We start from the raw sequence: 12,407 nt of genomic DNA, 5'->3' as shown, positions 1-12,407 counted from the left end.
TGACTCAGCACCTTGTGCCTGCCTCTTAAAGGAACAGAGAGACATAATTGCGATAGAAACTGAAAAAATTAGTAGTACGTGTATTATTGCAGGTGCCTGGTATTTGGTATTAATTATTGCTCAAGGACCAAGAAACAACAAGGCAGGGTTTTCAGAATATGATTGGACAATGTAGATTCTGGTCACTTGGAATTTGTGGTAAAATACACTATCTGATAAGTCCTTGGTCTCAACACAGGAAAGTTTGAGAACCACTGCTCTGAAGCATTAAAAAATTTTTTTTTACCTTAATCCATTTGAACTAAAACAGTTTTTAAAGGTCATAGAATTCTTGTGACTGGGAGTGTAAGGGGCCAATAGAGATCATTTTATAGATTAGAAAACTGAGAGAACAGAGCAGAGAAATAAATTACCTAGGACTCCATGAGTATATTACAGAAGAGACTTGGATTTGCTCTGAGGACATCTTTTTACTATTAGACGGTGGAATTGACTTTTAAAACATGTCATTTAGTTTTTGGTGTAATTATATAACTGTGAGCAGCCTGTTTTGGCCCATAATTGTGTCTAGAAACGCCAGCTCAGAAGACTTTCTTATAGTTAGTTAATTAAGTGACATGCTTTTTTTGAAGACAATTTGGTGGTCCCATCACTTAAATCTGAACTTTTTTTTTTTTTCTTAGTGTAATTAATTGGTTCCTGGGAATGCGAGCCAGAGGAAGATGAACTTGAATTTACGGAGAATAATGGAGTAGGGGGCAGAGAAGGTTGTAAAATAAGTTAAAGTAGGGTGCATAGACCGGAAGGAGCTGAAAAGACAGATTAAGTTAATTGCAGTGTTGTAAAGGCATAAAAGGAGCCAAAGAAATTTAAATATGGAAGTAGACAGGAAGAGAAAACATCCTCTGGCCATTTAACCCCTTTTTGTGTGGGATTGAGCCCTGAGGCAAACAACTTGGCTGCTTCCTGCCTTTTGCCTGGCAAGGACCTTAAGGACCACATCTGGCCAGTAAGCTCAGTTGCTGATGTTTAAGAACCAAGGTAGGGTCTCTGCAGTGTTTTTAAGTCAATTTGTGGCATTTCTGAATATGTAGACACTTTGGACGGTATGACAGGTTTTACAAATTTGAAGTGGTGCTGCTGAGCTGATAAAAACAGAATCGAAAATGCTGGGCACCTGTCTTTTAATGCAGTGTATGTACTTCTAAGTTTCTGATGATGAAGTTTTTACCAATACTGAATATGGAGGAGGACTTAAGCGCTTTGAAAAATAATTGGTAACTTTCATTTGATCCAGTTTGACCCTTTGACTTGGCCGCGGTAACTTCTTGAAGTCTTTTCCAGCTGCGGCATTAAAGCCTGGTTCTGGGACTCCTAGGGAACCTTGGGCAGTTCTGGAGACCCTTTTTCCCTCCCTTTCAAAATTACTCATTGAACAGTTGCTTCTGTTGGGAAGGGTTGGGGGGTGGTATTACGCTTGTTATGGAAGTTCCTGAGGGCAGAGACTTGGTATTGTTTCCTGCTGTATTCCTGTACTTAGAACAATGCCTGACACAGCATTGTCACCCAATAACTATTTGAAGGAATGAATATTGTGTACCCCAACTCCCTTAAGGAAAGAAGAAATATTTATACTTCCAGATGCTGTCTTCTCAACTGGAGGGTTTTTTTTTTTTTTTTTTGGTGGTTTTCTTTTATTAGCTTGAGAGTACTAGGTCCCTAATGGGTGAACCCCATTAGTTTCAGTAATGAACAAGTCTGTCCATGACAAAAGGTCTTGTTTATATACAATACACATTTGTGGAGAACAGATGATAGTTTGGACTTTGAAAAATGGAAATGCTATTAGTTCATTTTCTCATTCTTGAGTTTTTAAGGATTTTTTTGAGAGCTGAATCCCCCCAACATTTTACTTTTAAGTTCTGGCGGTCTTAGAGCTTTTAGCCAGAACAGCCTCTGTCCTGCTTACTTTGAAAGGCTACTAACTATGCCCTAGGATTTTGAAAATGTTCTCATTGAGAATCGCTGTGAAATAGTGATAAGGGCTCTTCTCTGGGCTACAAATGAAAAGCAGCCGCCGTCAAGGTGGATCACAGACGGGGTTTTCTGGATAGAAACGACCAACGTTGGTAAAGTCTGAATTTAGACAGCTGTGTATTGTTTAGGGGGAGAGGGAAGGGTAGAATTCTTTGACCCCTCAAACCATCCCCTTGCCAGTTACGGGCTTTCAGGCTTCCCGACTGCTTTTAGTTTGGCATTAAGTTCCTGGGGAGAGTCGCACACCCCTGATACTGACCACGCTCCCAATGTCAGTTTTTATCACCGAGACCAGCTGGTTATCTGTCCTAGACAAAAAGTCTTCTTTTAAAGTGTTAGAACATACTGGGGGTAGAGTGTTAAGTAGAAACGTCGATTTTGTTTAAACTCTACCTTCGGGGGATGTGTGGTATCCATGGGTTTTTGAAGGTCGGGGGGAAGGAGAAGATGCAAGCATTTGTCCCAGTAGAAGTGATTTAATAAATGAACAGGTAATACATATCTTCTTTAGAAAGTTAATTTCTTCACCCAGTGTTTTCACCCAAATGGTTCCAGTGTTCCCTTTCCTAATAGTGCACTGATAGAATAGTATGTGTGTGTGTCAGAGATGAGCAGAGGTTATCTTCGACAAAATTGTATTTTGAGTGCCCCTTTGGTTGAATAATTTTGTTCCCCATCCTCCACACACATGACTTGATGACTGTCTTGGAAGAAGGAGCCCATCACGTTACACAGCTGCTTCTAAGTCTTAAATTCTGTCATCAAAAGTCAGTGTAAAGAGATCTGGCTTTATACTTTCCTTTATGCTAGAAAAGTCTCTTTCTGCCTTTGTCTATAAGGAAGCAAAGGACTCTTGTCTCTTGTTCCCATCTGATTACCCTAATAGTTTAGAAGAATGGTGGAGTGGCAAAATGCCTTAAGATCACAGAATAGTTGATAAAATGATCCTTAAAAGTTGCCATTCTTTAGCCCTTTCTGTTTTAAGAATGAAGTTTACGCATGGGGTGAATTGTGATTGCATTAGAGAGCCTGGGGGCAGTAGGTTAGACAACATTGTTAGCCACCAGCTGATGGCAGCTAAACAAATTCAAGTGTTTTTCTACATGGGCTGGGGGAAGGGTGGGGGCGGTTAACTGGTGTTATCAGCGTATCCCTTAAAACCTGTAGGTTTTTTAGGCTTCTGCGTATAGGATTGTTAGAGCAGGCCGAAGTTTTACTTTCTTCACAAATGGTTTTCTTTCCTAGGTCTGTACAGGAAAGACAATCAAATGGCCTTTTATCATTGTTGGCTGGTCAGGCAAGGTGAATGGGCATGGTTGCTGCCTTAAAAACGTGGACCCTAAATTATTTGGAATGATTTGGTAGGCTCAGTTCAGTTCTATAAATTAATCACGAAGAGGGTTCAGAAATAATTGTACTTTATTGATAGTTGTCAACATGTCTGTCATTTTGTGGAGATTAGTCAGGAATTCTACAGCCATACACAAAGAATTTGATTGCCTTTTGAAATAAAGTTCTGTAAGATCACCTAAATTTTCTGAACCCGTTTCTTCATCTGTAAGAGAGAGCGCAGGTATCAAGTCGATGATCAACAGAGATTTGAAGCTTCCCTTCACTGACCTCTGCTGCTTTCTTATAGACCCAGTAGTCACGTGACTTTCGCCCAAGGGCATAAGCAAGTGGTAGAACAAGGATTTGAATCACATCTTTTTCATTCTGTTGACCCAGTCAGCTCTGTGCTACTCTTGTTATGTCTCTAATCGGCATTAGCATTTAGCCATGCTCTTTTGTGCTGACTGCATCCATTTTTCTTTTTTTTTAATCCGCCTCCCCTTCTCTGCCAACCAGCCAACCCCTAACTGCATCATTCTTGAACATATGTAACTGTTTTATGGCTTGACTTCCTTTAATTTGTGTCTGGTTCCCCTGTGGGAGTGAACTCTTCATCTTGTGCCTGGTTTGACACTGATTTGGCTACTTGGGGCTCACTCTGTGTACCTGGTTTCCAACGCGACAGTTTTATTGTCATCCTGGGATTATGCCAGCTTTCAGGGTCTTTATAACAGTTGGATCAAATTTTGCTGGACTTATTTGATACTGAAGTTTCTTATTCCTTAGGTGTTCTGTTTCCCTTCTATCTAAGCAGAGGATTAGGACTCCAAAGCTACAAGATACAGACGTTTACCTGTATCTTTTAAGAAACTGCTTTTGGGATACACGACTTTACAGAAGCAGATCAAAGTAACTCTAGGATTTTATTTTTTAATGTGCCCCTGACAAAAATCAACTCTACCATTTCCCAGCTGGTAGGAAGTGTATCTCAATTTTGTTCAATCATTAGAAGATGAATTTTTCAGCAATAGTAATAATAATAATAAATCGTTGATTTTCATGGCTTATGTGCCAAGAATGCCATTTTCCTTCACTTTGTTAACTCCCTCTTAACCTTTAGTAAGACTCAGCTCAAATAATGCCTCCACCAGGAGGAAGCTCGTGTTGACTCCTCACTGCCCTCTTGGATCCAGGCTGTTTCCCCTCATTATATTATTTTTCACTTGGAAACAAAAGAGGCAGTTCACCCAGATTCAGTGTTTTTTACTCTTAAGACTTTTTTCAAAATGCCCATAAATATAAGTACTCCTCCTGCCCTGCCACCCTTACAGAAAAGTAGCAGGGCAGAAGAGGAGACAGTTCTGCCATCATGTAAGAGACCGTGGTAATGACACCCACATGTTTCAGGTATAGACATTTGGGAAAATGTCTTTCACCTCTATAAAAAGTTTTTGTAGTTCTAAATATAGGAGCATCAGGAGGCAATTAAAACACTGTTACTTTAATGTCAGTCATTGACATTTGAGATTTTGGGGGTAGGGAAAGAATTTTAATCCAGTCCAGCAAGTCTAAAATTAAAAAAGGTTTCTTTGCTGACTTAATTTTCTCTGCTTTAATGTATATATAAACCAGAATGAATTTTCTGCCTTGGAAGTATATCTTCAAGCTAAATTCGTAGATATGGACTGCTGAGTCAAAAGAGAGTGTGTAAATTAGTTTTGTTGGATATTGTCAAGTTCCCCCTCTAGGGGTTATATGAACTACATGCACTTCTTCAGAGATGCTAAGAAGCAAACGTGTGTCTTAGATTTGATGAAATTGTACCACCCAGAGAGAGTTGTGAAAACTAGGGATGATACTTAAGGCATACTACCTTTCACAGAGCACACTCTAAGTGAAGGATAGCTATTAGCTATTATCTTTTGTGAAATGGGACTCATAGTTCCTTATGAGAGTGGTAAGAAAGTTGAATGAGACAGTAAGTGCTCTAGCATGGTTCTGGCACCTATCCTAGTACCCTTATTGCCTTGGGCCCTGGCTGTTTGGATTTCTTATCTTAATTACCACCTTATTGGATTGTAAACTCCTTGAGGGCAGAGTCCATGTCTGATGAGCCTCTAGCAGGGTGCTTTCGATTTAAGAATATATTCTAATGGTTGTAAACTGAATTAGACCTCAGAATATAATTCTGAATCCAGTAGTAAAAGGTTTCCTTTTCTTTTGCATATTAACTATCAAGTCCTTGTGTAATGCTAGCCAGCAACTATTCTGCAATCAGAGAAGACAAAGATGTGTTCCTTTTCGTCATTTGGAAGTCTCTAACTTAAAAATCTTCCTTAGCTTCAAGGAATACATTATTAGATGAGAAAAGGTGTTGATGTCCTATTCCATTATTTACTTATCTATCCTAAGGAGTAACTCCAGTTAAGTTACAGTGAAAGGAATTGGTTGTTACATGTCTTGCATCTTCTCAAGGCTGCCTTATTTCAGGGGTCTTCCTGCCATGTCTTCATCTCAAATTTTTTAATGCTAGGGATTGAAACAGTTGTTATCAGGAGGTTATTAGGTGAGCTGAATTCACACTGAATGAGGTTTTTCTGGTGATTTTTAATATTCAGTGGTTTGCATCTCTCATTTCTAATCTATAGGTTCTTTTTGCATTTAAGCAGATGCTTGAAGTGGTAAAATCCTTTCTCCAAAACATTTTAATAGTGTCTATTCTTAGATGGATTCCAGCTAAGGGGAAAAGGTATGTCGTAAAAGTCATTTTCAAGGCCGTTGGTAAGCTGTCTGCAAACATTTTCACCGTGAGGGACGTAGATCGGTACGCCCTTCCTGGCTTCACTTGTTCGCTTACTGGCTTCTCTTCTGACCAGCATCTTTAATCTTTAGTCAGATGCCCCACTGTTACCTTAAATACAGTATGACTCCAATTAGTTTCAGCATTTCTCCAGGCCTTTTCCTTCTCGCCACCTTTGTTCTGCACAGCTTCCTGTGTTTTCAAAGCCATTACGTTGTTCTGCGTCTGCTTTGATTCTGTGTCTTCTTCGATTCTTCCCCTGCATTTATTTATTGCACAGAGCCAGTGAGTTCCTGGAACTGAGTTCATCTTCCATTTTCCTCAACATGCTTTCATATGTTTTCCTTCCTTCTCAGTCCTGTTGCTATCACTTTTTTCTAGGCTGCTTCAAAAACCACTAAATACTCACTCTGCTTTTACCTGTCTGCCTACACTGCCGTTCAGTTAATATTCCTAACGTATGGCTGTGATTTTATTCCTTTTCTGCTTGAAGTGGCTCCGTTATCTGTGGAGTAGGACACCCTGACTTTTAGGTTAATTTTATCTATCAAACTTTATCTCTTACTCCCCCTTAACCTAGTCCTCCATTGAAGTAGGCTAGTCTTCTCCTTGCTGTACCTTATATACTAAGAACAAAGAAGGGATCGGGGGTGAAGACACTTAAAGATAGTGTTTAACTTTTTATTATGAAAGGTTTCAAGCATATGTAACTCTCAACCCTTTGCCAATCTTGTTTTCTATCCTATATCCTCCCCCCTCCCTTTTTTTAACCTGAGGGTATTTGAAAGCGAGTTCCAGATGTCAGTACTTTCGGGTACATTTTTAGAGGTTATGTATCAATTTACCTAGTGTAGATCATCTCTAGTTTCCTTGTCAGTTGATAATTTAATTTGTTTACATACTTTTGGGGTTCAGGAGGCACCCCATTCTGTTTTGCCTCCTCTCTCATTTCTCCTCAGAAGGCCCACCCAGCCTGCCATGTGGGAAAATTTAGCAGCTATACTATAGCCATTCAGATATTTAAAGAAATTGCCATATATTATACTTTTTGGTACCTGTCACAGCATACATAACACAATTTGAGTATATAGTAGACATATAATAACTTTTAATTTATTTATTTTTTGGGGATTATTTCTCTGAATATCTTTTTTTATTTATTATTAGTTTCAGGTGTACAAAACAATGTAATAGTTAGACATTTACAGCCCTCACAAGTGGTAATCCCCCTCCCCCAGTAATACAGCTGTTACAATTCCAATGACTATTCTCTGTGCTGTACTCCACTTGCTGTCACTGTGTGTGTGTGTATATTTGCTTATAGTTGGCACTCAATATTAATAACTTTTTAAATTAGGGACACTTGGGGTTTAGATCTTTGACCTAGGTCTTATTTGTGTCAGTGGATTATTTAGCTACAGCCTTAAGTAAGTTTCTGATCAGATATTTTGGTTTTGCATTTTTAGATTAGCAATTGCTTTAGAAGACTTGAAGACTTGGCTTTAAAATTAATTTTGAAGTTTTGTGCATTGAAAAAGAATGTTATTGGCAGACTGGTTATTTGAAACCTACTTGGAATTACTTTCTGTTTATCTTTTACTGAGTTTCCTTTTTCTTTAAATTTAGTGCTTTTTAGTGAATTAAGCTTTTTCCTTGTGTACACCAATATTTGTCAAAATAAATTGTTAAAACTTGGTAATTTTTTAAAATAACTTATTTTTTATTATAGAAGTGATTTACATGGGAAAACATTGGAAAACAAGGCAAAGCATATACACAAAAAATCAAGTTGCTCATAAATTTACCACCCAAAGATAACTACTTTTAACATTTTGGTGTCTGTCTTCTCGTCTTTTTCATACATGTTTATTATTAGTTATCCATTCCTATGAAACATGTTACCTCAAAATTTAGCAGTTTAAAGTGACAAACGTTTGTTGTCTCACACAGTTTCTGTGAGCCAGGAATCCAGGAGCAGCTTAGCTGCGTAGTTCTGGCTCTCACAGTCTGTCGTGAGACTGCAGTCCTCTGAAGGCTTACCTGAGACTGGCGGACCGACTTCCAAGATGGTTGACTCACATGGCTCTTGCTGGCGAGTCTCAGTTCCCCACCACATAGGGCTGCTTAAGTGTCCTAACAGTATGACGGTTGTCTTCCCTCAGAGCAAGCAGAAAGATCCAATCAATGCCTTTTGTGACCTGGTGTCAGAAGTTGCATACTGACATTTCCACTTCACCCTGTTTTTAGAAGTGCATCACTTAAGTCCAGTCTATATTCAAGGAGAAGGAAATTAGGCCACACCTCTTGAAAGAAAGAGTATCAAAGAATCTGTTGGACATATTTTAAAACCACCACACGTGTTCCATATATAAACTTCTAGTTGATTCCTGTTCAACTTTGACCTGACCTCAGTTGAACAGTGTTTTTTCAGTAGGCCCTTGGGTTAATTCTGATCCACACTAAAATTTTGAGAGTCACTAACTTAAATAAGTGGAGAAAGATAACCATGTTCATGGATCAAAAGACACAAGAATATTTCCAAACTTTTCTATAAACACAAACTTTTACTTTTTTGTTTTTAAGAAATTGACAAACTGAATCTCAAACTTGTATGGAATTACAGAAGATGTAGAATAGCCAAAACTTTTTGAAAAAAGAATAAAGCTACTTTTTGAAATCAGAATAAAGCTGATTTCAAAACTTACTATGAAAAAGAAAACCTTACTGTGAAGCTATACGTAGTAGTCAAGATAGTGTCTGTTTGTGTAAGGATAGAATAGAGTTCAGAAATAGACCTGCGATTATAAGGTCACCTCATTTTCAGTGCAGAAGTCGAGGCAATTCAATAGGGAAAGAGCTGTGTTTTCAAAAAATGGTGATAGAATAACTGGATATCTTTATAGATTTAAAAATGTATCCTGTCCCTTACCTTTATAAAACTCCTAGGGAAAAATTAAGTATTCAGTATACACACATACACACACACACACACACACACATAATAACAAAAAATTTGTAATCCAGAATGTATAAAGAACTCTTACAACTCAGTAATAAGAAGACAAACAAATATTTATTTGAAGAGATACTTCACCAAAGAAGATACATGAGAGGCCAATAAACACGTGAAGAGATGCACTGCCCCCCCCCACACACACACGCACATTTGTAACACCTCTTAGTTTTAGAGGCAGGGTAATGGGATGCCTTGTCTGGGCTGTTCTGTGAAGTATTTCCTTCCAATGGAATGTGCTCTTATGGCTGTCACGCCACTTGAATCCTGTCATTGTACGTCTCCACCAGCTCGTCAGGGAGGCGGGCAGGAGACAGCCTACGATTGCCCTTAACTGACTCATCTCTTATGGTTGCAGATTCTCATAAACATAAAGATAAACACAAAGATCGGGAACACCGGCACAAAGAGCACAAGAAGGACAAGGAGAAGGACCGAGAAAAGTCCAAACATAGCAACAGGTAAGGGTGGAACCAGCAAGTCCTTCATTCAGCAGCGGGCTGGCTGTGGCTGGGGTCACCTAGAAGAGGCCTTAACTTGAGTCGCAGGTAAATAGCTGGATAGCAAAGGAAGCAGAGACCGTATTTGCTTCTGGAGTTGCTAAGATGATGACCTTGATAATTCAGGCCTTACTGGGGATGCCATTGTTCAGATCAGGGTGTATGAAGCAAGTAGGGTGAATTTTCTTTCAATATACACTTCATTAAAAATAGAATTTTTAAGTGAGCTATGGATTCATTGTGATACGCGATGGCATTTTCTCTAGTGGGAATATTTCTTAACGAATCATCTGCCACACCTGTGGTCTTTTTTCCTCCATCACTCACTCATTTCCTACCACTTGATCATCGAGTTTCTGTTTTTATTACTCTAATGAATTTAACCTCAGTAGTTGAATCCAGTCTCAATTCACATGCATCTTCTCCTGTTTATAGTTGTCCAACCCATATTAGTAGCTACCAAAGTAGATCTGAGAGCAAAGAATGTTGCCAAGAATAAAGAAGTTCATTTCATAATGATAAAAGGGACTAATTAATCAGGAGGACATATAGGCGTTATAAATGTTTATACACTAATAGATCCTCAAAGTACATGAAGTAAAAACTTATAGAACTGCAAAGAGAAATAGACAATTCATAATCATAGTCAGATTTTACTGTGTTCTCAATTGACAGTATAGTATAAGCAGAGAGAAAATCAATTAAGGATACAGAATACTTGAATATTGTCAATCAACTTGATTTAACTGACATTTATAGAATATTCCACTCAACAGCAGAAACACATGGAACATTTGCCAAGATACAGCATATTCTCGGGCCAGCCCGCCTCCTTAAAACCGACTTCCCTTGGCTTTAATGCCTCCATCCTCTTCCACCTTTCTGGCCACCGTTTTTATCTTCTAATTAATGCACATAGTGATTTTGTAACAGTCTTTGGCTGTCTTCCTCTGCCACTTCTGTTGCCATTTACCCTTCTCTCACATTCTATATCCAGTCTTGCTGGAGTTCTTTTCAGTTCCTCAAACACAGCATGTTTTCTAGTATCTCTAGGCCTTAAAACATGCTGTTACTGGTTCTGGAATACTCTGTTGCCCTCTTAGTAGTATCCTTCTTTTAGTTGCAGCTTAGACTTTGCTTCTTCCAGGTATGCTTTCTGTCCATCCCTCATACTAAGTGTCACTTCTGTGTGCTCTCTGGCACCTTGAATATTTCCCTATCATAGTAATTAGCACGTAGTGTTGGTGATATAATTGTCTCTTTACTTTTCCGTATGCCCCACTAGACTCTTAAGGTCTGAGAGCAGCATTAGGGTCTGTTGTATTCATTTTACACCCTCAAGGCTTAGTATAGATAGTAGGTGGCACTTAGTACATGTTTATTGAGTCAGTGAGTGGATGACCTCTGGATATAACAGTTACCATCTTCTCTTTTCACATAATCGCAGTGTTTATTCTACGGGATAATTCCCTTTGGTCATCGATTTTTCAAACAAGTTTTTTGTGTTTGTGGTGAAATACACATAACACACAAAGTTAGCCATTTTGAAGCGGCATTAATACATTCACAGTGTTATGCAGCCATCACCAGTCTCCATCTTCAGGACTTTTGTCATCATCCCACATAATCTCTCAGCCCGCTGCACAATACCTCCTCGTTCTGTCCTCGCCCCATCCTTGGCAACTTCTGTTCTACTTTCTGTCTCTGAATTTGCCTGTTTTAGGTATCTCATATAAATGGAATCATAAAATATTGTCCTTTTTGTGTCTCACTTATTTCCCTTTAGCATAATGATTTCAAGGTTCATACTGTTGCATATCAGATTTATATTTCTTTTTATGGCTGAACAATATTCCATTGTATGTCTATACCCTTCATCTGTTGATGGATATTTGGGGGGTTTTCACCTTTTGGCTATTGTGAATAAATCTGTGAATGCGGGTGTACAAGTATCTGTTAGAGTCCCTGATCTCAATTCTTTTGAGTATATACTTAGAAGAATTGCTGGATCATGTCAAACAAGTATTTTTATCCTGCCTGCCATGTTTATGCTTTGCTAGTTGACGTGAAGTGACAACAAATGAGATAATCTTTGACCATGAAGAACTTCATCATCTGAGGAAAATGCTTATAGATCAGATGAAGAAAGGCTCATTTTTATGTTACCAGAAATCTGTCCAAAAAGACTTTTAAAAGATAGAGGTTTATATAGAAAACATAAGCTTTTAAAAATTGATCCCTTCTTCTCTGGTACATTTATTTCACTAACCATAATTTACAGTTGTGGGAGAAAAGATTAGGTAGAAGTGGCATGAAGGCTTTGGGACCTAAGTTGGGCCCTGCCGTTTTACCAGAATCTCCTTTTTAAAAATAAAGGATGTGATTTTGGTGTCATTCCTTTGGAAAAGTCCACAGTGGCTTAATCACTGTGTTTAGGAGAAAGCCTAGACCTCGGTCTCAGGTGATCTTGGCTAGGTTAAGGAACCGTTCTTAACTCAGCTTTCTCATCTTCCTCAGTTTCTTTATATTAATCCATGCTTCAGAGGGTATCCACGGGAGTCAGTAAGCATAAAAGCTCTTTAGCGGTGAACTGCTCTGCAAATGTGGGAGATGATATTTTATACATCCATCAAAGCATGGTTTTCCAGAATTACAGCACAGGCAAATTCAAGCATTTGTTCTATGCAATTTCGTACCGTTTAATATTTTCTTCATTTCTAATCAA

General features: G+C 38.6%; 1 protein-coding gene across 1 annotated transcript in view; it reads left to right on the top strand.

Moving 5' to 3' along the window:
• Nucleotides 1-12,407, top strand: part of TOP1 (DNA topoisomerase I) — an 80,808-nt gene that overhangs the window by 19,012 nt on the left and 49,389 nt on the right. Inside the window, exon 3 of the mRNA XM_019749059.2 lies at nt 9,541-9,643. Within this exon, the coding sequence (XP_019604618.1) occupies nt 9,541-9,643 (103 nt within the window). The remainder of the gene's footprint in view (nt 1-9,540; nt 9,644-12,407) is intronic.

The sequence above is a fragment of the Rhinolophus sinicus genome, chromosome 13, assembly GCF_057876585.1.
Source record: "Rhinolophus sinicus isolate RSI-liver-muscle chromosome 13, RSI-T2T, whole genome shotgun sequence".
Classification (NCBI taxonomy): Eukaryota; Metazoa; Chordata; class Mammalia; order Chiroptera; family Rhinolophidae; genus Rhinolophus; species Rhinolophus sinicus.
Note: the sequence above shows the minus strand (reverse complement) of the source record. Positions and strands in the feature narration are given on the sequence as shown.